The 25647-nt window shown below is 44.2% G+C and overlaps 1 protein-coding gene across 2 annotated transcripts in view; it reads left to right on the top strand.

The window, feature by feature from the left end:
- The first annotated feature begins 7168 nt into the window (after positions 1 to 7168).
- SIL1 (SIL1 nucleotide exchange factor) overlaps positions 7169 to 25647 on the top strand; it is a 217923-nt gene continuing 199444 nt past the window's right edge. The window contains exon 1 of one of the 2 annotated variants that reach the window (XM_045445499.1): positions 7169 to 7322. In XM_045445499.1, coding sequence (XP_045301455.1) covers positions 7242 to 7322 — 81 coding nt within the window. In that variant the 5' untranslated portion in view covers positions 7169 to 7241. The remainder of the gene's footprint in view (positions 7323 to 25647) is intronic. The other variant, XM_045445509.1, reaches the window with a different exon arrangement.

Genomic DNA, 25647 nt, shown 5'->3' with positions numbered 1-25647 from the left:
CACTGTGCTACATCTCTCAGAGTATTTGAACTTCAGGTTATATCTGTATGTCAAAGGATTTCTGTGAGAATTAAAAGGTGTACATGAGAAAGCTTTATAAACTGTAAAGTTCTGTTTAATGTTGTTATTATTCTCATTGTTGCCCAGGGTGGGCAGTGGACAAGGCCAGAACCCCTAAATACCCTGCCCTGGAGGAAAGGCTTCTCAACTTTTCTCCACTCTCCATCTCTTACCCCTGCCAGTTACTGAGGAGCAGACATTAGGAGAATGGAATAGGGTTCCTGTGGCTATGCAATCCATTTCTAGCCAGGGCAGATTTATTTCCCTAGAGTGGCTCTCATGATGGTTCAATCGGTCTCATAATTCCATAATGATCTTGGTGCCAATGCCTCCCACTCTGGGTGTCTCTGCAGAGGCCATGGGGAGATGGGAAGCCACACTAGCTAAACAAATAAGAATGATTAGTTGTGTGTGGCCAGCCCCTTGTCGCCTGAGCTGGCCCATTGTGTGCTCCAACATATGGAGCAATAAAGATGCTGCTGAGAAAAACCACATTCAGCTTGTCATCTTCATCCAGCTCAGATAATACAGTATGCCTTCTCCAGAAGATCTCCCAAGACCCTCTGTTCCAGAGATACTCCCATACCTTTCATTTCATGTGTGTCTTATTTGTCTAAAAAATTTTTTTAAATGTTTATTTATTTTTGAGATTGAGAGAGACAGAGCACAAGTGGGGGAAGGGCAGAGAGAGAGGGAGACACAGAATCCCAAGCAGGCTTCAGGCTCTGAGCTGTCAGCACAGAGCCCGATGTGGGGCTCGAGCCCACAGACTGCAACATCATGACCTGAGCTGAAGTTGGACTCTTCACTGACTGAGCCACCCAGACACCCCTCATGTGTGTCTTATTTGTGGCAAGAGGAAGGGTTTGTCTGCCTGAGTAACACCTCTTCTTCCACCCTTTCCGCAAAAGCTCATATATAGCCTGGGCATGATGTATAAGGTGTGTGTAGGTCTGGGAGTGGAATAATTAGAATACTAAGTGGGGATATAAAGCAGGATCCACATGTGTATTTGTGTGTGATTTAACTTTACCCAGCTTCTATCACCATGTATGTGTAACCAACAGGCATGGAGAAGAATAGAGAAGAGAGAAGATCAATTCAGCACTTACTGTGTCAGGCACTGTGCTGAATGCTTTACATATGTTATCTCATTTAATCTCCATAACAATTGTTGAAGGAAATACTAATATTACCTCCATGTTACAGGTAAGGAAACACCACTGTAAGGTAGGTTAGGGTTAAAGCAACTTGCTTAGCTAGTGAGGAGCAGTCAAAATTTGAGCTGTCCGATGCTGAAGCTGGTTCTTAAACCACTCCACAGTCCTGAATCCAGGCTCTCTGCTGACAGTGATATTGAATTTTTTTTAGGTTTATTTATTTTGAGAGAGACAGAGGCAGCACGAGAAGGAGAGAGGCAGAGAGGGAGAGAGAGAATCCCAAGCAGGCTCTGTGCTGCCAGTGCAGGGCCTGATGCAGAGCTTGGACCCACAAAGCTGCAAGATCATGACCTGAGCCAAAATCAAGAGTCAGATGCTCAACCTACTGAGCCACCCAGGTGCCTCAGTGGTATTGGATTTGATGATCTAATGTTCTGAGTCATGCCACACTGCAAGCCTTATTGTCCACACATGATCTCCCAAAGCTCTGGTGCTTGGGAACCTTTTTAGGGACAGCGTCAGAGGAGTTGTTCTCCCCTTATTGACTTGCTGACCCAGGACTGTGCTAGCATGTGCAGGCATGGCCAGTCACTGTACCCGTTATGCCCAGGATCCTGTAGCAGACAACATCCCTTCTGCATCTCTCTGCTTGAAGAAGCAGCCCTGGCCCTTATGTAGGGGTCGGCACAGATTGGACCAGGAGAGGGCCCATAGGCTGCCCTACAACAGCCCTGCAGTAGCCTTGTTCTTAGGGCTCTTCCAGGTGTGTGCTTGGGGGTGGGCAGAGACTGAAGTGAACTATTCCAGTCAACTTAACTCAGCCCAAATTTAGAATGTAACGTTAAACTGTATTGGCCAGTCAGATATCTTGATGTGATGCAGACAAGAGCAAGAGGACTGGTGGTCTATGAGAAGGAGAGATGACAGTATAGCCTGTCTTCAGACCACCTTGGTTCCAGCTCCTGTCCCTGCCTGTCTTTCTTTACATCAGCCTTTTATCATGGATCTGGGCAAACCTGAACTGCTCTGTATGACCAAAGGGTGAGGAAGGCTTGAGGGAAAATCCTGGAGAAGGAGATGTGAACTGGCTGATTGGGTACCATGCAAGGGAAAGAAAAGATAAAAAATGATCCATGGAGGGACAGAGGTGAGACAGGGACTTGGGAGGAAAGAAGTGCTCAAAAGGGGTTTCAGGTTATCTGCTGTGGGGTGTGGGGGATTAATGTTCTCCTCTATCATCTCTATGATACCTGCAGCCATGGGTTCTTGGTGGGGAAATGGAACAGGGTGAGGGACAGCTCACACCTAGGTTATACTCCATCTGCTCCCAGTCTGGTTTCCTGATGGTCTCTGATTGATTTTCAATATACTCTATATGGTATGTTTTCATGTTTCACTAGATACATTTAATTGTGTAATTATGTAAGAAATATATTTGTGGTAAAGTCCATACCATTGTGTGACAGTGTTCATGTGTATAAATGCAGAATGTTTTAATTTATGTACATGTGTAAACTTGTCTGTGTCCTGTGTTTGACTTTGGATGTGTAAGATGTGTGTACGACTGTGGGTGTTTGTGCCACAGTGTGGGGCTTGTGGCTCTTTTCCAGAGGTGGCTGCAACGATATATCCCAACCCGTGTGTTCTCTTTACAATATGTCAACTTTTCCCATAGACAGATGGTCTCTCTTTCCTTCTCCTTAAATGTGGACAGACCTCTCTGAGTCTCTCAACCAACAGCATATGGCATAAATGATGCTATGTCCCTTCTGAAGGTAGATCATTAAAGTACCAGGCACTTTTATGTTTTGTTCTCTTGGGATGCTCATTGTTGGAAACCAGCTACCAAACTGTGAGGAGGCCAAGCAGCTACTAAAAGAGGCCGCTTGTCAGTGTCCTGGCTGACAGCACCAGTTGAGGTCCCAACTGACAGCCAGGATCAACTTCCAGCCATGTGAGTGAGCATCTTGCCTTTACTGAACCACACCAGCTGACAGTACACAGAGCAGGGTTGATTCTTCCCTGCCAAGCCCTGCCCAACCTGCTAAATAAATGATTATTGTTTTGGGATGCTTTGTTGTGCAGCAGTGGATAGCAGGAACAGGGCTGTACCTTTGCCCTGTGTGTATGTGTGTTCCTGTGGTTTGCTGCCTTTGTGGGTGCCTGCAGGCAGTGCATTTATGTCACATGTCTGTGTACCTGAGTAGGTGTGTGCTTGAAGGTGTTTCTGGAGACAGAATCATGGTTCTGGGGTTTTGCTTCGGCCTCAGTGGGAGTTTTTTGGTGAGAACCCTTTGAAATCATGCCTGTCTTCTAGGTCTCTTCTTTTGAGTGCTTTTCCTTTGAACCAGAGACGCCTGTTTAGCTGAGAGCAAATGCAGCTTAAATTTACTGACCTTTTCTGGCTGAAGCCCCGCGGAGCTGCCAAGGCCTTCTAGCAGGTGAGAGGCTGCCATACAGAGGCCTCATATCCCTTTTGCAGGGGGCATTTTGTTATTTTTCTTTTTCTGCTAATGAGGCCTTCAGAAATGAACCAGAGACGGAGCAAAGTATAGTCACTGGGGTCCTTGAGGTCTCTTGGGGTAGAGATACCTAGAATTCTGGAGTTCCACCAAGGAAGCTGCTTATATGGGCTGAGATGTGCCCAGGTTTCAGTGTAGAGATCATCTGGTTTCCATTCTGCCTTGGTTGCTGCCACCCACTCCATTTGTGTGCAGCCCAGAAGTGGAGGACCCTGGTTCAGATGGCCAGTTCCTCTTGGTCTCCTTGGCAGTGCCCCTCAGCTTCTTGCTTCTTCCATGTTGGCAGCTCTATTCAGCTTGCCTGGGAACACTGAGAGCTCTGGCTTCATTCACATCTCTGCCCTTGACTGACTTTCAGGACCTCTAAAGTGCTGTTGTCCAAAAGAGCTTTCTGTGATGACAGATATGTTCTATAATCCATGCTGTCTGATATAGTTGACATTATTCACATGTGGTTCTTGAGCACTTGAAAAGAGGCTAGTGTGATTCAGGAACTGAGTTTTAAATTTTATTTCATTTTAATTAATTTAAACCTAAATACTGCATGTGACTGTTGGCTATCATATTGGGCAGCACAGATCTGATGAGTTCAAAGAGTTTTGCTATATCTGTAAAATGGGAATAAAATTTGCCCTATCTGTCTCACAGGGCTGTCTGGAGCAAACAAGATGATGAATGGGTAAGAGTTTTACTCACATAAGGGATTTGGAAACAAAGACAGCCGTGTGAACTGAGTGGGCCTATTCTTTTTTTTTTTTTTAATGTTTATTTACCTTTGAGAGACAGAGAGAGTGAGAGCAGGGGAGGGGCAGAGAGAGAGGGAGACACAGAACCCGAAGCAGGCTCCAGGCTCCAGCACGAATTGCGAGATCATGACCTGAGCCAAAGTGGGACACTCAATGGACTGAGCCACCCAGGTGCCCCTAAGTGGGCCAATTCTTATAGTTCTGTTAATATTTGTGTTTTATAGTCCTTGTTGGACTGTGTTGATTTGATCTGTTTACATTTCTGTATCTCTCATCTAACCCTGAGCTCTTTAAGGGTAAGAACCCAGTGGTACTATTTCACAGCTGTATCCCCATAGCCAACAGCTGGCATGTAGTTTGGTACTCATGTTCAAGCGAATAAAATGTCTGGAGTCCAGGAAGGATTTCTGGCAGAAGGATTTAAAGTGTATGGTGAAAGCTGAGGGGGAGGGGTGCAGAGAGGAAGAGGAAGCAGGACAGGACAATTTGATGATGAGACAGAGCTGGGGCTCTTGCTCCCCATGCTCAATATTCTAGGCCAATCCAGAGGGAGCAGGGAGCCAATTCCTGCTGCCAGAAATGCTTTCACACACTGGGTATCAGGTTTGTGGGAGCTTAATTGAGAAAGGCTGATGAGAGGAGAAATGATCTACTCAACACATTTTCCTTATTGAGGAAGGCTAATTGATCATCTAAATCTCTTGCCTAGCAGGGCTCTGGGTATGCCACAGCAGGGCTGTGGTTTCCTTTGATTGGTGGTGGTCAGGTTGAAGGTAATTTCTCAGGCTCTGTACTCTTGCAAGCTTTTGCTCTTCTAGGGAGTGGAAGAGTGATCTTGGAAGCTCTCCAATAGAGCTGCAAGAAGAGGTGGCTTTTTGTTTGTCATTTACTTATTTAAAAGAAAAATTTAAACTTATTTCTGCTCAATTCCAAGAGTAATACATGGAAACAGAGAAGAGATTTCTGTGATCCCACCACCCACCATCCCACCATCCCTGGACCGCAAACTTCCCACCTTTACAGTGGTTCTTCTTGTTTGGGGGCCATGAAAGTAGGGGCTGTTTAGGCCCAGTCCTGCACACTGATTTTAGCAGCTGAGAAGACTTGAGATCAGAGCTAATTCTCCTGGGAAGGAGGTTCTCAGGTCTTTTCAACGTTTTGAGGCCTGGGGAGATTCAGAATTTCTCTTTCCCCTACACATCAACTGATTAGAGCTGTCCCAAGAAGGCAGCCAGGTTCCTATGAGTGTTGGCAGCTCTGTGTCCAGCTGGACTCTTTTCTTGGCCCATGCATTTATTTATTCATTCTATTATAAGATTTGAGCTTATTCTATTTAAAGGCATAATACTCTCGTAGCACTTTATAAGTATCTTTTTATAACATGTGTCAGGCTTGATTGTACTTTATATGTTCATTCTGTAATTTATCACTGATGTAATAGATATTTGTTGAACGTTTATTATTTATCCTCATGCTACTAGGAAGTGACACAAGCTAGAATTATTGCTGGGCTACTCTTGCTAGCCTCTTGGGTGTTCCATGGAAAAAGTGAACTGTTCTCTGTCCTTTCCCACTCAGTCCTAGGGAAGTGTCCTATGTAGACCTTTCTTAAAAACTGACACTACCCACTCCACTATTGCCCAGAGGCTTGTTCTCCTTCCCCAGGCAAACCGAAGTTTGCTCATGGGTGCGATTTCCCATCTGTTTGAAGTAAACATAATCAAGAAAGTATATTAACTGCTAGAAGCCCACATTATACCTCAAAAATGGAAGAAAAAAAACACAAACTTGAGACAGGTGGATTGCTCTTGGGGAATACCTGTTCGGGGGAAGTCACTGCTTGTTTGGATTGTACTTTTCTCCACTCATGATTGACCAGGAATCACTGTGTCTGGACTCTCAGGGCCTGAGGGAGCGCTCCATTTTACTAAGCAGGTTAAACTACTCTGGTCAAGGGGAAGGTCTTATGGAAAAAGAACAGGACTTTGGGAGGCACTCAAATCTGGCTTACATTCCCAGTTCTACCACTTCCTGACTATATGACTTTCTACAAGTTCTTCAACTTCTTTGAGCCTTAGCTTCCCCACGTATAAAAAACGGATGGCTGTTCTGATCTCAGGAAGTTTTGAGAAAAAAAAAAAAAAATATATATATATATGCAACACCTGGCACATATAAGATATTCAGTGCTCTAGCAGCATTTGAGCTGTAGGGTACTTTGAAAATAATTGGTCGTTTTTAATTCACACAATACATAAGCATATAAAGTAGACGACTTATATAGGTGACCTCCCTGCACGAATTTTCAAATGACTATTTACAGCTTAAGAGTCTCGGATTTATCTATTCCACACTGAGTGGCAACAGCTTAATTTATTTCTACTTCTCATGCCCGCTGGTTTCCTTCTGATGTTCCTTCCGCTAGAAAGAAATTACAGTATTGGAAAATCAGAAATGAAACTTCGAAGTCCCATTTTGGTCTAGCTTGGAAGCAAAATCAGCCCCGCGGCGATCTCCTTCAGACGTCTCACGCTGGCGGAGGGTTACAGCTGAAAAGCAGGCTCATCACGTGTGCGTTAGTGGGCGGGACTTAACAGAAGCCGGGGAGAGAGAGGCGGGGCTTAAGAGCTACCAGAGCAGGAAAGAAAGGGAGGCGGCCGCTCGTCGTTCTGGAAGGCAGCAATTGGGTGAGGTGGGAAGTGACGTAATAAGTGCGCGATCACAGATTCAGAAGGTCGCCGCGGCGTCTGCGCATGGGGAGCTGGTTGCCGCTGCAGCCGCCTGGAATTGTGGGGGTTGTGTCTGCCCCTCGGCTGCCGGGCGGGAAGCCGAAGGTAGGGGCGGTGAGGGCCACCCGGCCCTGGAGCTGCGCGGGGGGCTCAGGGCGCTGTCCGAGCCTCCTCCCACCAGCGGCCCCGGCGCCTTCCCAGCACTGTTGCGGGGTCCCTACACATCCCCTCCTTGTCCCCGTCACACGCACATCTCGTCCCTCCCAAACGGGACGTCCAAGTGGGCCCTGGCCTCAGCCTAGGAGTCGCCTTCCCTACCGTTTGTGCTCAGAGAGTTTCCAGTAATTCTTATTAAGTGCCAGATGGGGCGGTGGGGATTCCGAGATTAGCTCTTGATTCTGCATCTGTTCCCTTTCTCCCACCCTCAGTTTCTGCATTTAACTGCTCCTTTGTTGAAATTCTGGTCTTGGTAGAGGCCAAGAATTCACCATATGGAATTGCCCTCTACTCGCGTCGTGTTTCCACTCCTATCTTGTGTTTTCCTTTTTCCTGGTAGGTCGAAGACTTGCCTTTGAAGTACAGGTTACAGACTTTGTTGTTTTTCAAATCAACTAAGAAGTTGTGTACATCCCTGGGCTTTAGTAACTGATTTCATTTAAAGTGGAGCATGGGCACCTTCAGTGCTTCCCCGGCGTTTCTGATTCACGTGGTCCTGAAATCCTTGCCTTGAGATTCTCCGCTTCAGAAGACTGGAGGGAATCCACTGACATTTGAGCCCCCGAAATGGGGTTCTGGCGGGGAAAGTACAGGAGTCAGGAAATGCCTGGCACCAGAGAGGCCAGTGTGGGGTTTCTTTTCACAGTAGAAGCTAGAGGACCGGTTGATGCTACACACACACACACACACACACACACACACACACACCCCACCGGTATGTGGTCAGTTGGATTCAAGCCCATCTGGCTTTCTGACCTCAATAAAACAAAACCACAAACTGCTTTGGAGGATTAACCCAGAGTGGGTAGGCAGAAGAACGAATCCTCCAGGTTTGCTAACAAAAGAAAGTGATGTGTTTGTAAACACTAAGAGTGTTTGGACAGTGTGAAAGATGTTTTGGTATATACTGGTGTGTATTTTTACCTCTCACAGCACCCAAACTTTATTTTCTGATGAAAATATAGCCACATTTGGGGATTGGATAGGATTTTGATAGCTGGGATAGGAGGATATTAGGTTTGATGTTTGTGTAACATGGATCAGTTGAGAACATGGCCCTTAGGTTTTTAAGAGGGTGTTGCCACGTCGGGTTTATTTTGGCTTTTCTTTGGGTTATTTAATGAATTTAATATGCTAATTGATACATGTGTTGTTATGATGAAATTGGCTACAGAAAAGGCTTATTGCCCCCATTTTACAGATGGTGGGAATGGGGGATGTATTAGTACAGCTGTGGTAACCCAGAATGAAAAGTTGTCTTGTTCTTGGATTCCTGCTTTCTTTGCCTTCCCTGATGTCTTTGAAGGCTATTTATTACTCAGTTCTCTACAGAGGACAACTTTGAGCCCTGGTGTGTTTTACTGACACACAAAATCTAATTAAGCAAAACTGAAAAGCAACAAAATGGGTTTTGTAACAAACATGCTAGCACTTCTTGAGTGTTGTTTTCCTTTAGAGTGGTATATGTATATCACTTAAGTGATGTCGCTGTCCAAAGCAGTTTTGAAAATCCACATCTGAAATAGTCTTCAGAGACATTTTTGAACTATGTTAGTGATCAACTTCATTAATACATAATACTATGCTTTTTTTTTTTTTTTAACCCCAAATGGTATGGTTAAGCAACCTTGTTAGCTAGCTTGTCTTCAGATGAGTAAACAGTTCTTTTGAAGTGGACATAATACATTTTTGGTGTGTGGTGAACATTAGTTTTGAATCTGAGTCTATCACTTATTAGCCATATGACCTTGGACAAGTCACCTCTTAGGCTCAGTTTTCCACTGCCTAAAAATGGGAATCTTGGAGCACCTGGCTGGCTCAGTTGGTGGAGCATCCGACTCATCTTGGGGCTGTGAGTTCAAGCCCCATGTTGTGTGTAGAGATTACTGTACTTAAAGGTAAAATCCTTTAAAAAAATGCAGATACTTACTTGAAAGAGTGATTAAATGAATGGAACACATTAAAGACCTAGAAATACAATAAGTATTTATGCCATCAAAGATTGAAGATTTGCTATTAATGAGAATATTTTTTGAAAAATGAGTCTCTAAAGGCATGTTGTACCTTTTTCCAAATAGGTATATGCCTTCCAGTTTTCTGTTCATTATCTTTGCGGATTCATGCTCTGACCTCATCCTACTTCTTGTCTTCTTTTTCATTCATTTTCTGTCCTTTCCCAAGTGAGTCAAGTTGTGCTGCAGAGGCTGTCTGCCAGTCTCTTGGAGTAAGCCTCTTTTCAGGAGAGCTAATCTGACCCTTCTTACAATGCTAGCCCCTTGGTCATGTGTTCCTGGGGATTTTTCTCTGGGGCCTCAGCTGGCTCTTAGACCACGCTCTGTAGCACAGGCATCTCTAACTCCTGGATTTGATGTCAATTTGGAGACCTGTCCTTGTGAGGCTAATCTTTTCTCTTTCTGAACAAGGATGAATACTTTATTCTTCTCTGAGTTAGCCTTAAGCTGGAGGCCTTAGTTTTTCACAACATAGAGCTTCTTGTTTTAAGTACATGTGGTCTAAAGGGGCAATATCCTACCATTTTCTTCATTTTCTTTCACCAAGGGCTTCACTGCTGGGTAGAGGAGGAGGAGAATAGCCCCTTGCCATTCAGGTGGGCTTTGGGTAATCCCTGATTCCTAGCATCAACAGTAATTGAGTTTGAGATAAAAACCTTGTAAAAGATAGAAGCTGCTCAGAACACATGTGAAGAATCTCCCAGAATTTTACTGACTTAGGGAGGGCTTACACCTGGCATCCATTCTTGTGCTATTTTCCACCTTGGAGACAGAATCCAGGAGCAAAAGAATTATGTTCAGCTCAAACTTGTAGTTCCTTCGGGTTCCACCAGGCAGCACATGGAGAATGGTGTGATTGTGTTGGTTGGCTAAGTCTGTCCTCGTTCTGCTTACAGTGCCCTTGATTTTGGTGTTTTAGGCATGGAGAAGCTTCTTAGTTACGGGCTGCTGTAACAGAACACCATAGACTGGGTGCTTAAACAGCAAACATTTATTTCTAGAGATTGGACTTGTGAGATCATGGTGCCAGCATGGTCAGGTTCTTAAAGGAACTGGGTCAGCTCTTCAGACATCTAATGAAGTGATTGTCAACCTTTTGTTCATTATCACCTTTTGAGACACCCCCCTCCATTTGTCCCCCCATCCCTGCCGCCCCCTGTGAAATTTTAATACCACTGATACTCTATGTATCCGTTTATGTACTGTGGCCCTTTGGAGGACCATAAACTTAAAATATCTAAGATTTTTCTAACCCAAGAATCAATCCCCCCCACCTTGCAGTGGGGTGATACTGTCTTCATTGAAAATACATGGTCTAAAACAGTCACCAAGGCATGTTTTATATCTAGAAGACCAGCTATTACCACACCAACACCAGACTAGTGAAAGGGGGAAAACTTTATTTTTGCTTGTTAAAAAAAAATTTTTTTTTTAAATATTTATTTTTGAGAGAGAGAGATAGAGACAGAGTGCTAGCAGGGGAGGGGCAGAGAGAGAGGGAAACACAGAATCTGAAACAGTCTCCAGGTTCCGAGTTGTCAGCACGGAGCCTGACGTGGGGCTCGAACTTAGGAACCATGAGATCATGACGTGAGCCAAAGTCAGATGCTCAACTGACTGAGCCACCCAGGCGCCCCAGGGGAGAACTTTATCTCATGCATACTTGATATCAGCCTTATAAAATCGTTGGTGTTACCCCATTTTACAGATGAAGAGATAAGCTCAGTGAGGTTAAGTAATGTGACCAAGGTCAAAAAGTTTGTTGACCTTAAAACCCAGTTTGACTCCAAAGTGATTTCTGTTGTTGAGTGCTATCCTCCTCTCACCAGGAGTCTGTTGTCATCAGCAGGACATTTGACCATTCACCTTCTTTTCACAAGGGCCTCCTAGGTGCCAGGCCCAATTCAAGATGTTGAGGACACTAAAATGGGAAAGAGATCCTGCTATTGAAGAGCTCGCTGAGTTTTCCAGCATGGGATGCTTTAGGGCTAGTGTCCCTGTCACCTAGTCTGATTTTACTTCTTGTGAGATGGCTGGCAATAGCTAAGGGCTTTCATGGAAAGATTTGAGCTAGTTGGCCTTTAGGAGGGTCTAAGCTGTGAATATGTCCCTCCTAGTTCCATCTGCCAACCAGGTGAGCTGTTTCTAATCGCTGAGCCTGTTGCATAAAGTCTGTAGCAGGCTCAGGAAACTCCTTGGCCATTAGATGCTTGTAAACATGAGGATTAGTAAGAATCTCATTTCTATTTTTCTTACTGCTATTCCTAATAATTCAGAGCAGAAGTTGTTTTGTCCCTTTCTGAAATTATTCCATATTGTCTGGTTCAAAACCTAATGCTGTTGAGAGAATTGGAGAAGAAATGGAATATGTGTGGAGGTGGAAGGAGGAATAATTTTTCCTGGACTTCTTTAAAGGGGCTGGAATTACTCTTTACTGTTATTCTTTTCCTCCAAATCTTGGGACTTTTGAGGTGTTCCATTTACCATCTGTTTCTCTGATGCCTCCTTGGCCTTCTTTTTTCACAGCTGTGTCTGCTGTGTTGGCTCACGTGTTCCTGTACCAGAAGTTGGAGCCTTTGGGTAGTGTCTGATGTTTAGCCCATGTCACAGTCCTATCCACAGAAAAATGGGAAGGGGTTTGTTTCTGAGGTCTGCTTGCTGGCTGTGTCTTGACTGAGGGTGTGGGTGTGCCTTTTCATTACCTGTTACCATTCCGGGCAGAGGAATATCACACCAGTGAACTGATCCATGTCCTGCTACTTGCCTTTTTGCAAGTAGTGTGCCTCTTCTGTCTTAGGACAGGAAGGAGTTATAGGAACTGAAAGAAGAATCACAGATGCCTTTCTTAAGTCATGTGAGGAAGGCTCATACCAGTGGACTTTTAAATGGGCATGTCTTTATGTCTGTATATAGTTTCATGCTTTTGCCTCTCTCTTTTCTGTCAGGCTCCCAAGGGGAGTCAGCAGCCATCTGACCAAAGGGGTCAGCAGCCATCTGACCATACTCAAGAAAACTAGCAGGCTTCAGTTCAACGGAAGTAACATAAAGTAGGACAGTCGATACAGACAACATTGATTGGCCACACTTTGAATCCAGTGGGTAGTAGACATTGGAAACTTAAGGGGCAAGCTCCTAAGCAAGGTATTTAAGGTTGATTTTTTTGACTCTCCCCATCCCTAGTCATGGGGAAGTGGGTTTGACTGTATTCCTAAAGCACAGTCTCTGTCCTTGGGCCCAGCTGCTCAAGTCTGAAATCATGGTATTTATGGGTTGCAAGAGATCATTCTAGGGGTCTTTATATCAATTTTATTGGAAACATGAGGGCTGGGTCTGTTTCAGATCCAAGGAATGACTGTTTGTGGTTAGGTGAGTGAAGAGTCAGTAGATAGCCTTCAGGTTCTGTCATCTTCCAGTGGTTGAGTTTTGGATTTGGTGACTTCTTGCTTTACTGATGAAAAAATTAAACTCCAGCGAAGTGAAATGGGCTATATACCTTTTTTAGAACCATCAGGATATTACTGGCAGAGCTGAGACTCAAGCCAGAGGGTTCACAGAGGGTGGCCATAGAAGTTGTTAACATTATTTAAAGCCTTATAAAGATGCAGGATGCTGTTGCAGTTAAAAAATCTCCAGGGAGGGGAAAAAAAGTCTCCAAGGAAGGAGAAGGCCCCACCTCCACTGACTACTTTATTCCTTGTCTTAGAACCCTCACTGGTGAGGTTTTTGGCTGTCATGCTGATTTCTTTCCCATTCATGTTCAAGTGAGTTTCCTGTTGATCTTACCCCAGAGGAAATAGATATGAAGTTTCCCCCTATTTTAGAAACAAAGAAAAAGTGCTCAGGCCAGGCTGTTCTGAGTGTGTTCTGTAAAGAATGGGGCCAATGCACCAGTGGACCTTATCTGGTGATCCGAGAAAATCTGTAATACATCACTAAAAAAGAGTGAGGGAATGAATGGTATGTCAGAGAGGTTTAAAAAATTCTGGAATCCGCTCAGTTGGTTTCATACTCTGCTGTTTACTTACTAGCTGTCAGATCATGGACAAGTTACTTATTTTCTCTAAACCTTAATTTCATGATCTGTAGAATGGGAATAGTAATAGCTACTCTTGAAGCTGTCTTGAGGATTGAGAGAATACGAATGGAAAGTGCTTCCTCTCTGTATTTTCAGTCATGTCAACAACTGTAGTTTCTATTTCTTGACCCAAGACTTGGTTATAGGATAAGTTGGGTTGACCAAGGGAGTATTATCTTAACCATCACATCATTGTCTGTCTCCTTTGTTGGTTGATTATTCCTATCAGTAGTCACAGCTAGCTTGTGCTGAATAACTAAAAGTCATGAATAGCAGGGAACTTTGAAGCGTCTCTGCCATCTTCTTTCTTACTTGGCTTAGTTCTCACCTTTCTGGTGCTGTCTTTAATTGGCTGCCCTGGCTAGTGGGCCTTGTTTCCTGACCATTGTCTGACATGGGGATGTAATGGAGCAGGGCTGGCTGTCCAGAGTCTGCCTGGGGCCCTCTGACAGTATGTTTTCCTCGTCTCTTGCCTTCTCTTCAGCCAGACATGAAGCAATTAGCTTGTTATGGGAACTTTGACTTCTGTCACAGCTTTTTTTCTGATTTGTATGCCCATTTCTGGTCCTTGTGCAAGGTCAGGGAGGCACAGTCAAATACACTCACCTGGATTTTGTATTCAAGTTGACTCTCTTTGAGATTGACAACTAGTTCAGTGTAGCAGTGGGGGTGTGAGTGGGGAAAAAGCCCTTGAAGCTACTACCCATTTTTATATTGATCTCAAGCTGATTTTTAAACAAAACCTGAGTACCATAATTGTAGATTGTGCCTTACATCTCTGAATGAAACAAATAGGGTAAAACCTTATTATTTGTGGGGAAGACTGGTCTGAATTGGTAAAAAAAAAAAAAAAAAAAAAAAAAAAAAAAAGAAAAAAAAAGAAAAAGAAAAGAAAACAACTGAGGAGTCTTTTCAGAGAAATGATACTGTCTTAGATTTTTTGGCAAGCCTCTGCAGTATCTTTCTGATGTAGTCTTATTGCTTCCCTTGTTTTCCTGCTTCTGAGCTCTTATGGGAGCCTCCTTCTATACCCTATATGCAATGTTCCTCTAGGACATTGTGTACCACTGCCCTTTGCAGTCTTCCTAAATGTAGTCCTGATTGGAGAAGAGTCTTTCTAAAAAGCCGTCAGTGGCACCCCCTGGCTGCTGCTGAATAAATTCCAAATATGTTAGTTGTCCTGATGTTCTGTGCCTATCACGGTGTATCCTTGTCCTACCACTTTAATTATGTTCTCCATTGATACCCACATGTACCCTTTGCTCTTGATAAACTGGTCCACGTGATCCTCTAAACATGACTCCTGTTAGTGTCTCAGCCAGTGCTTTTGCCCAGAGTCCCCTCTCCTTAGTTTCCTACTTAAGCTTCACAGCTGCCTTCTTCAGTGAGTCTTGTGTCATACCTCCTCATCTGTATCCCCATAGCAACACTTTGATTATAGAATTTAGCATACTTTATCCTGGTTAGTTATTTTGCCTCTTATTTAATATGAGCTTCTCAAGGACATGGCCTGTGCTTATTTTATATCTCCAGCATAATGCTGAGTATAACATGGACACCAATAAATGCTAGTTGAATGAAGGGATATATGAAAGCTGAGAAATGGTAACAGTCATGTTCAGTTCCCAACTCTTTGCTGAGGCATTCCTTGAACACTAGTCACAGTGAGTCTGGCATGCTCAACTCCCAGAGCCTTTTGTGTAAGTCTTACCTTCCCACCAGGGTTAGAAATTCCCAGAGCTGGGGGTGGGGGGTAGGGGCAGAAAACGCATTCCTCATTCCTCTTTGTGTACCAGCCCCCAGCACAGTTTCTGGCATGTAGAGCATGTTTCATAAGTACTTGTGAATGCGAGAGTCCTGCTCTTTGTCAGCTGATGTGCCTACCAATTTATCAGTCTCCCGTGTTGGTTACTGGCCAGGGGTCTCCAACTCAAAGGTGTTTTCAGGGCCAGGTAGGGAACAGTCAGTGTGAGCAACATGGAACGGTGTGCCTGTGTCAAACTGGAGTGTTCAAGTGTTCATGGGGAGCACCTGCTACTCAGCCTGTTGTCATGAGTGAGTGTGGCTCTAGTGTCATCATCTCCTATTACAAGAGAAGCCAAAAGTCCAGATTTTTATATGAAATCCCCAGGGAATACCAGAGTACATATCTGGTCCAGATTTGACATCGAGGCTACCCATTTGTGACATATTTAAATTCCTTACAGAAGAAGAAAGGGAGCAGAAGATAGAACCTGAAAGCTTTTGAGGGAGTTTTGTTGAAAGCCTAGCTTTGGTTAAAGGTGTCTTGTAATTTTCTGTGGGTAGTCACTTAGTCTTTTGAGTCAAGTCTTTCAGAGACCACCTGTGTTTTGCTTCATCCTCCCTTGCATTCTTTTTTTTTTTTTTTTTTTAACGTTTATTTATTTTTGAGACAGAGAGAGACAGAGCATGAACGGGGGAGGGTCAGAGAGAGGGAGACACAGAATCCGAAACCGGCTCCAGGCCCTGAGCTGTCAGCACAGAGCCTGACGCGGGGCTCGAACTCATGGACCGCGAGATCATGACCTGAGCCGAAGTCGGCCGCTTAACTGACTGAGCCACCCAGACGCCCCTCTTGCGTCTAGAAAGATGATGACCTAGAGACTTGTATGATTTTTGCCCTATTGCCCGACCTCTGCTGAGGCGAGTTTGATGGTTGTTCTTGTTTTTGTCTCCTGCTAAGGGCCTGGTGGTCAGCCTGATATAACGTCCCAGGGATCATTCCTGTTAATGGCTTCTCTGAGGAGGAGTTCTGGGTGAACTGGCATACGTGAAAGGGAAGTATATTGTACAGAATTATTGCCTAGATGTGGTTGGCCAGGGGGCAAAGTAGCATAAGAGCCAGGAGGAAATCTGTACCTTCATGGAGGCTTTTGCAAGGCAATATCTTACCCTCTGGCTGCCCTGTTCTTTTCATAGTCCCTAAGGGCCTCTGGCATAGCTTAGTTGCTTGGCAAACTTATGTTTTAGTCCTGAAAGTGTTGCCACCAGTGGTATCTCCATCTGAGACTGAAGCAAGCTGATTGATTACTGATTACTCTGGAAGAATACATGAGAAACTGAAGAGTGGTTGTGTTTGGTGAGGGGCCCTGGGTGGCTGGGGAGTGTGGGAGGAGGGAGACTTATTTTTCACTGTATACAAGCTTTGTGCATATATGGTTAGTTTTTTGTTTTTTGTTTTCGTTTTCGTTTTTTTTTTTTTGAGAGAGCAAGAAAGCGCGTGTGTGTGGGAAGGGCAGAGGGAGAGAGAGAGGGAGAGAATCATAAGCAGGCTTCATGCTCAGTGAGGAGCCCTATGTGGGGCTTGATCTCATGACCATGAAATCATGACCTGAGCTGAAATCAAGAGTCTGGATGCTTAGCTAACTGAGCCTCCCAGAAGTCTCTGTTAGTATTTTTTCAAATATCACTGGATAGACCCAGGTATGGCCTCCTCTTAACATTTCACTCTGCCCTCACTGTGTGCTCTCTGTAAATATCTAGAACCAGTTACTGTAGAGTGTCCCTTGGAGGTGACAGCCTTGTTTCTTTGTTTCACAGAAGTGTCTTAGGCTTTCTCTACCAGAAGTCTTGGGAATAACAGTCAGGCTTCACGTATGTTCATGTTTTTAAAGGGCTTTCAAATATGTTTTTTTTTTAAAGTTTATTATTTCTGTGAGAGAGAGCATGTGTGCACATGCAAACGGGGGAGGGGTAGAGAGAGAGGGGGAGACGCCAAATTTGAAGCAGGTTCCAGGCTCTGAGCTGTCAGCACAGAGCCTCAGGTGGGGCTCAAACTCCTGAACCTCAAGTTGATGACCTGAGGGGAAGTCAGATGCTTAACTGACTGAGACACCTAGGCGCCCCAGGGCTTTCAAGTATCTTATCTGATTCTTACAACATCCCCATTTTATAGAGGTGAAAAATTGAGGTTTGGAGAGTCTAAATTACTTACTGAGGGTCATACAGCTTGTCAGGGTAGGGCTGTGACTAATCCAGGTAGCCTTACTTCATGTTCCTGCCCCTTGCTTTTAGATCTTAATGTCAGTGAGGTAGTCTTCCTTTTTGGAATTCTCTTAGAGGTTTCCAGAGCTGTTTCATTTGGGGCCTTCCCCCTTAGGACTCTCTGGAAAAAAGTGGTTAGTAGTAGGTTTCTCCATTTTCCTAGTTAGGGTAAACTAAGGCTCCACTGGGGCCATATCTTTTAGGGAAGCTTGAATTAACAGTTTTGTTTCCTTTTCTTTGCTGAGTATTATTGCTGCTATTAAGCAGAGGGCTTTGTTTCCAGGTTACAAATCTTTTTAGCAAAGAAGTAAGGGTGGAGTAGAACTAGAAGGACTCAGGTTGTTCTTGGATATAATTTAATGCTCCACATCCCAGAGAGAGTAAACATTGTAAAGTGTGCAAGATGGGTTTGGATTAATACCCTGACAACATATGGCTTGGCATGTAGGGCACTCCTGGGAGACCCTTCTCACCATACAAAGCCTGCCTTTGCCGGGTGGCCCCTTCCCACAGGTCTTCCCAGCAGCTGTTGTGCACCTGGGTGAATCATCAGCTTTCCTAAGCTTCTGGGGAGAAAACCCAATGTTAACTGTTAAAAGTCCTCATATAAGAGGTGAAATAAACAGGCAGTCCTGACCAGTGTGTTTCAGTACTACTTAGCTTCCCCTGCATTTGTCCAGGGTAATCACTTCCGTTAGAAACACTGGCTATTTGTCACTGCTGGTCTCTTCAGAATACAGCACTGAAAATCATCTTGCCCTTTCTACTCTGCTGCCCCCGAAGTCATGGGTGTCAAAGGTCTCTGAAAGCTCTAGAGAGGCAGTGGGCAACATGGAAGGAAGGCTTAGTTGCTTCTAATGACCAAGCAGAAATTTTTTACTTTTTACTTTTTCTATTTCTACTTAAATCAGACTTAGTTTACCTGCAAAGAAGATTCTGTATATTACAGACAGAGCTCAGAGTGGAAGAGGATCTTGGTATCTCTTCTGCAGTCTCTCAAGGGAACTTACTGCGGACACATAGAGATCATGCTCGGATTGTCTTTTCCTCCCCCAGCTCTGAGGTGCAGTATGCCAAGAGTGTTGCCCCAGAGATAGGTACCAGCTGATGGCTTAGTCAGGGTGTCGCTGGCTGGCAGCTTTGTGGGTTTGGAACCCTAGCCAGTTCACCTAGGTTTAAGTTCCAGTGGGCTCTCTGAAGCACATGAAATTGATGAGACCATCAAGTTGTAGTTCCAGTTAACTAATTAACTCTAAGAAACATGCCTAGCAAGTTGGTTTGTGTGGACAGGTAGGAACCTTGTTTCCTCTATAGATTGCTGGGAAGTCACCTCACCTCTTCGAGGAAGTCAAGGTGAAATATGGTGGAAACTTTTAGCCATAGCCATCAGATAGAACCAGATTTAACCATGTATTAGCTATGAGAGTTCAGATGAGTTATTTAATCTCTGTCCTCCTATGTCTTCACCTGTAAAACTCCTTGGGGTTTTCAGATATGCACATAGTACGCATTCAGTGTATGTTTTATACCATTTAATCACATTTTTCCTCTACTCACAGCCTTGTACTTTTAGGACTATATCTGTATTCTGTCCAAAACACACTGGTTACTCTGTTAGGGCACTAGAAATGTGTATTTGGGAGAGACTCCATTTAATTCTGGGTACCTTTTTGTGTATTCTTTGCAGACCACAGTAGGAACAGTTAGATTCTAGCTGTCATCATTTGGCTCCAACCTATGGAGTCTGTGGTTATCATTCAATCTACAGTTCTTCCTTAAGACCTGCTATGTGTCAGTTACTGCTTGGCCATGGAAATTTAGTGGTGAGTGAGACCGATCTGGTCACTGACCTTAGTAATACCTCTCCAAACCCCTCCTTAGATGGGTTCCTTCTTTGGGTGATTAGTCTTGTTCATTCTTTGTTGATTCATACTAATTTGCTTCTGAGAGAGTAATCTTCTCCCTAGACCTAGGGGACAGTGCCCCTTTGTGCTGCCTGGGCCTTGCCTGCTGGCTTGCCGGCTCTCAAACAATGAGAGCAGCGTGCTGAGGCTGAAGGAGAAAACCCCGCAGGCTACTACTGCCTCGGCCACACATGTCCCAAGAGCCTGTACTTGGCACTCTTGAATGTTCCTTTTCTCCTTGCACATAGATTATAGTGTTCACTGGTAATTTAAATTCAAAAACCTTCCGCCCCCTCTCTGCCTTTAAAAAAAAAAAAAAAAAAAAAAAGGCTCTGTGTATTACAGGGTAGAGAACAAAGCAGGCCAGCCCTGGTTTCCCGGTGGGGTTTGTTTTATCACGTGTATTTTTTATGTAGCCTCACCATGGGTTACCTTTAGTTTAATAAGGCTAATGTGTAATTCAGGCCTATTGATGATCTGTAGTCATAGAATGTCACATCTTTCTCTACCTTGTTTGTCATAGTGTGATGGGTAGATTTAGGGGTTGCTGACAGGAAGTTGGACTTGCTTCTTCACTTTGGACTCCAGACTGTATTCTAGCCCCTAGTGAGCTCTGCATAAAGAGGGGCCAGCAGCCAGGTTGATGGATTTTTCGGCTTTGAAATAGGGGCCTGAAGATAGTCCTCTGTTTCCTCTTTCTTTCTCTCATGCGAGTTTTACCAGCAGTTGCCAAGAAGTGTGTGTGGGGAAGCAGGCAGAATTGCTCTCTGAGAACCATTTATTTGAGAACTCCCAGTGGAGAATTGCATTTGCCTCTGCTTCTCATGCTGTGGTGTGTGGCCTTGTGATTTGGTACTGCTTGTCCCTGTGTAATACAGAGGCCTGTGTATGACTCCTCTAGCCCTGTTGGGGTTTTCAACAATAAATTACTTGCTGGCTGGTCTTTCCCCTAAATTCTATCACTTTCTCAGAAGCAGGGGTGTGTGCCAGCATTTAGGGACCTGTTTGAGCCTATCTGGCATGGTGGTTGAGCCTAGATGAGTCATGTTTCCCACTGCTGCTTGGGTTGGACATTTGCTGTAGTTGGATTTAGTTTAACAGTCACTCTAGAGGCTTGGTTGGAAAGAAGAGAGCACTGCATAATTATTGCTTATGTACCAGTTAAACCTATCAGCCAACAGATGTCAAGTGCAGGAAAAAAGTGCAATAATGTTATTATAATGGCATAATAGTTATCATTATAATAATCACCTGGCATACTTTTGATAAGAGGCAGATCCTGAAATGAGTGCAGGGTTAACCTTAAACTATAGCACAATGAAGGGGTGCTTAACCTTGTAGGAAATGCTGTGTGGATGTGTATGGTTCAGGTATGGGGTTGCTACCCTTTCTGCCTAGCTTGAACAAGGTATGAAGACTTCATCTGGGCTTCTCTGTCCTGCAGTTACTTGATGCTTTCTCATGGTGCCATGGAGCACATGCCATCCTTTGGTATAAGGTGCTCTGGGTTGCAGGATTACTATCCCAAGCACCCAGTGCCACTGGGTTCTCAAAAAGGCAGAGATTAAATCCCTGTGGGCTCATTTGGAATTTTCAGAAAATCCAGCCTCATCCCTGTAGCTACAGATGATGAACTCCCCTCCATGCAGCAAACTGTGTTCTGTACTTAGGGCATGGTGGTGGACCTCAGTTATGTACTTGCCTATTGTGGTAGGAGTGCTCATGGTAGACAGCCTTTCCTTACCCAGGGAGCTCTTTGGAACTATATTTCCCATTCTGGTTAGGAAGGTTGTGGCGAAGGGGTGAGGAACAGAGCTGGGCTCATGGGTGACCCACAAAGGCAGCTCTGGGGTAGGAGAAGAGTCTTTGGATTCAGGCAGACTTGAGTTGTTGGCTCCTGATCTTGCCATTCACCAGCTGTTGGACAGCCTTGCTCAAGCCTCAGCTGCCTCTCTGTGTATGTGCTTATTTATTTCTCCTTGTTTTTCACTACCAGCCCTGTCTCTGAAGTACCTATCTCTAAGCAGTTATCAGTAAATGCTTCTATTTCTACCCAACCCTCCCCACTTACCCTAAAGAATAGAAGGGCAAGGACAAGGCCCTCCTGCTTCCGTAGGGAATTTGGGCTTTAAGTTGAGCTTCATGTGAGCTTTTTCAGGCTCTGGTGATGTTCTTTGGAGCCATACTAGACTTCCTCTGATGCTGCCTCATCAGGGAGACTTTGATATTTAATGTTTGGGCAGCTTTCCACCTTATCCAAGGAGTGAAAGGTGATGTTTAAAATCCTATTCAGGGATTTTCTGCTTTAGCCCCCTGCGGCCTTTTCCCCCTCTCCTTTTTCCTTTGGGTGGGTCACTTGGGGACACTGCCTGCCCCGAGGAACATTTGTTCTTGAAGAAGCTGTTAGTTGTTTGGGTTAGTCTCTTTACTCATTAAAGGTTTTTGTGTTTCTGTCTGGGCCTTTGCTGTGGACTTTTATTTTGGAAGTCTGGAGAACTCCGACAAGGTGATAGCTTTTTAGACTATTTTTGGCTGTAGGCCAGCTTATCACTATGGCTACCACCTGCCTGAAGGATGGCAGGACATAGACAGTAACTTCTATCAGGAATTTGGGAAAGAGGAGGGCAAAGGGGAAAGAATAGTTTAGCTTAAGGTCACAAGGGGAGAACAGCTTTTCTAAGCAGAACCATTTGATTTGGACACAATCTCATTTCCCTTCTCTGTAGAATTTTTTTTTCAGTCAACAAACATATGTAGAACACCTTTTACATTCCAGACACTATGGTAAGCCCTGAGATATAGCCATGACCAAGTCATACACACTTCCTGCTTAGAGTGTATTGATGAACATAGACATTAATAAGATTATAATCACATACATAAATGTAAAATTACAGTTGTAAGAAGTACATTGAAAGAAAGGAATGTGATACCATGAGAAATAGGACTTGTTCCTGGGGTTGAGAGGCTATCAGGGAAGGCTTGCTTGAGGAAGTGATGTTTGGTTTAAATTGTGAAGAACAAACAGGTGTATACTGAAGAACTGGACATGAAGTTGAGTGTTTCAGGCTGAGGGCCCATCTTTTCCAAGGGCTCCGGAGTAGGGTTGAGTGACAAAGAAGTGACTTCTGTCAGGTACTGAAATAGTGTGGTCAGAGCACAGAAAGTGAGAGGAGATGGATACAAGATGAACCTGGAGGGATTGGCGAGGGCAGTCCTGATCAGCTGTGACAAGTCGTTTTGTATTTACCTGGAGAGCAGGGAAACCTTTGGAGGGTTGTTAGTCATGGTGGTAAGATGATTGGACTTGCAGTGTGAAAGATCATTCGGTCAGTACATTGGATGGATTTTGATGAGGGAGTGAGAATGAAGATCAGAAAAGGAGGATTACTGTGATAGGTGACTTGTTTTCCTTCAGTCAGCTAGATGGTAATTTTCAGACCCATCCCCTGAAGTGCTGCCTTATTCCTCCTGAGTCAGATCCTCTCTCACTGCCTTAGTCACTGTGTTGTTGGGGCCACCTCGCCACTCAGCAGATTTGGTAGCTCAGGGTGCTGGCATTTGGCATCTTTCCACCTTCGCAGAAAAAGGCCTGGAGGTTTCAAGCCTGTCACTTGTTAACATCTGACAGCTACAGAGCCCTTTGTTAACCTGTTGTCTTGTTTTCCCACTATTGGCTGTCACTACTGGCCAAGAGCTACCCCTTTCACCTTGGACCACTTAAGCCACTGACATGGGCAACCACCTGCAGTATGATGTGGCAGGTTAGCAAAGCCAGCACCTGCAGTTTATGCAACATTCAGTTTTGGTTGATGTAGGTGTGCACATATTCTCTCTTGGCAGCAGCCAATGTCTGGAGGGCTGGAAATGGGCTGTAGTTGCCCTTTCTACTGTGTAGCCTGGAAGACTGAGGTACAGGAGAGAACTGTGGTGTAAAGAAGCCTGAGTCAGAGTCACATGCTGCCAGACAAAGTGTTCAGTGCATGGTGGGGTAGTTTGAGACCCTAGACCAGAGCCCCTTCTCAATGGTACTGTAGCCTTGCCCACCATTCCTTCATTTAATCAGTTGGAAGGTTCTGCTGCACAGCGGTTAGGAGCATGGCCCTCGAACTTGCAGACTTAAGTTAGAATCTTAGCCTTCCCACTTACAAGATGTGTAACCTTAGACAAGTTACTTCACTTCCCTGATTGATAGTTTTCTTAGCTCTCACTGTGGATTAATAATAAATTTACCTCACAGGGTTAACCATGAAGTATTAATGAAGATACATGAAAGGTGCTTAGGTTCATTCACAGGATAAATACTGAATAAAATGTGGTAATGATTGTTGTTATGGTTTATTTGGCTAACTTTTGTTTGTTTTCTTACATGTCTGCTATGTACCGGGCTCCATGCCAGTGATGGTATAAAGATGTGGTCCTGGCCTTGATGTGCTCAGTGTTAAGGTCATCTTTGTTGCTTTTTGTTTTGTTCTGCGTGGTAATGCTTCAGCAAAACAAGATCTTCTAGGGAGTCTCCTAAAGGAGATCCAAATAAGATGTCCACTTGGTTACCCTTTCTTCTTCTTTGGGCTTTCTCTTCTGTGGCCCTGATTCTAATTTGTTGGCTGCTTGAGGGTAGAGGGTGCTTAGCCCCTGGTGGCATAGCTCTACTTCCTGCTAGCACTGCACCATCTGGAACAGTGTTCTGTTGCTACTGCCTTTTGAGTGTCCATTTCTGGTAGTGAACATCCCTGGATTCTCTTGTTTGTTTCTTAAAACACTCAACTGTTGCTGTTTCTTTTCTTTTGTAGAATACTGTATAAGATGGTTGACCTACAAGAGACCATGAAAAATAAGCTGGGTTTTATTTTTGTAAAGGTTTGTTTAGTACGAGTCATTGAAATAAAATACTCTCCAGTGGTCTCAGGGGGGAAATGACCTTTGTAATGGGATTGTATTTGGTGGAGGTGTTGGGGAAGGTTAATTTGATTCATTTGATTTCTTTGGTGGGGGTAGGTCAGGGTTGGTGGATGGGAAAGAAAGGACAAAGCCTTTAGCAGTCTTCTAATTGGAGCCTGTATTGACTGAGAAGGTGAGAGGATCTGTTTATCTAGAGTGTCTAGAACTGGGTGTGTAGGCCCTGACTTGTGCCCATGCATTCTTCCTCATTCATGGTGTTTGTGTCCCTTCATTCACTTACCATTTAGTAAGCTGTGTGTGCTGCATACTGTAGAAAGGAATGGAATTCTGCTTCTGCTGATTGTTGGCTTTTTGACCTTTTCTAGTACTTACATGACTCAGTTTTCTCATCTGAATAAAGGTTTACTGATACCCATTTGTGGGGCAGTTAGGATGAAATGAGATAATTCATGGCATATGCTTGGCACATGGTAGGTACTTCAGATGCCTTCAAAGAATTCAAACCCTATCTGAAAGAGAAGCCACAGATGGGACCATAGGTGCTGACAAAGGCTGGCCAAAGACATGCAACAGTGAGATTGGATTTGGCTTGCTTGGGAAGGTTCATAGGCAGGGTATTTGGAGTCAGGCCACAATCTGAGTCCCTCATTGGGGAAGATGAGTAACTGCTTGAGTGGTAGAGCAGAAAGCAATAGGCAGAAGGCTTGAGTGGGTAAACCAAAAATAATCTCTTTATTCCTCCTGTCAGGGAGGAGGGTGGAGTCATTAGAGCAAAATGGTCAGAAACCCGGGCTTACTGTCTTGGTGAAGTCCCAACTCCCTGTCCTGATTACACGCCATTCATAAAAAAAGGCAGTTCTCTGCCTGCCTTTACAGTCACATGTCCTACATTCTGCCCCTTCCCTTGTATGTTTTTAACAGAGTGACCTTGCATGGAGGACCAAAATTTTTATTTAATTAATTTTTTAAATTTACATCCAAGTTAGCATATAATAAAACAATGATTTCGGGAGTAGATTCCTTGATGCCCCTTACCCATTTAGACCATCCCCTCTCCCACAACCCCTCCAGTAACCCTCTGTTCTTCACATTTAAGAGTCTCTTATGTTTTGTCCTCCTCCCTGTTTTTATATTATTTTTGCTTTCCTTCCCTTATGTTCATCTGTTTTGTGTCTTAAAGTCCTTATATGAGTAAAGTCATCTGATATTTGTCTTTCTCTGACTAATTTTGTTTAGCATAATACCCTTTAGTTTCATCCACATAGTTGCAAATGGCAAGATTTCATTCTTTTTGATTGCCGAGTCATACTCCATTG

This window comes from Leopardus geoffroyi, chromosome A1, assembly GCF_018350155.1.
Source record: "Leopardus geoffroyi isolate Oge1 chromosome A1, O.geoffroyi_Oge1_pat1.0, whole genome shotgun sequence".
NCBI classification, from domain to species: Eukaryota; Metazoa; Chordata; class Mammalia; order Carnivora; family Felidae; genus Leopardus; species Leopardus geoffroyi.
The sequence above is the reverse complement of the archived record's forward strand: the minus strand, read 5'-3'. Positions and strand labels throughout refer to the sequence as shown.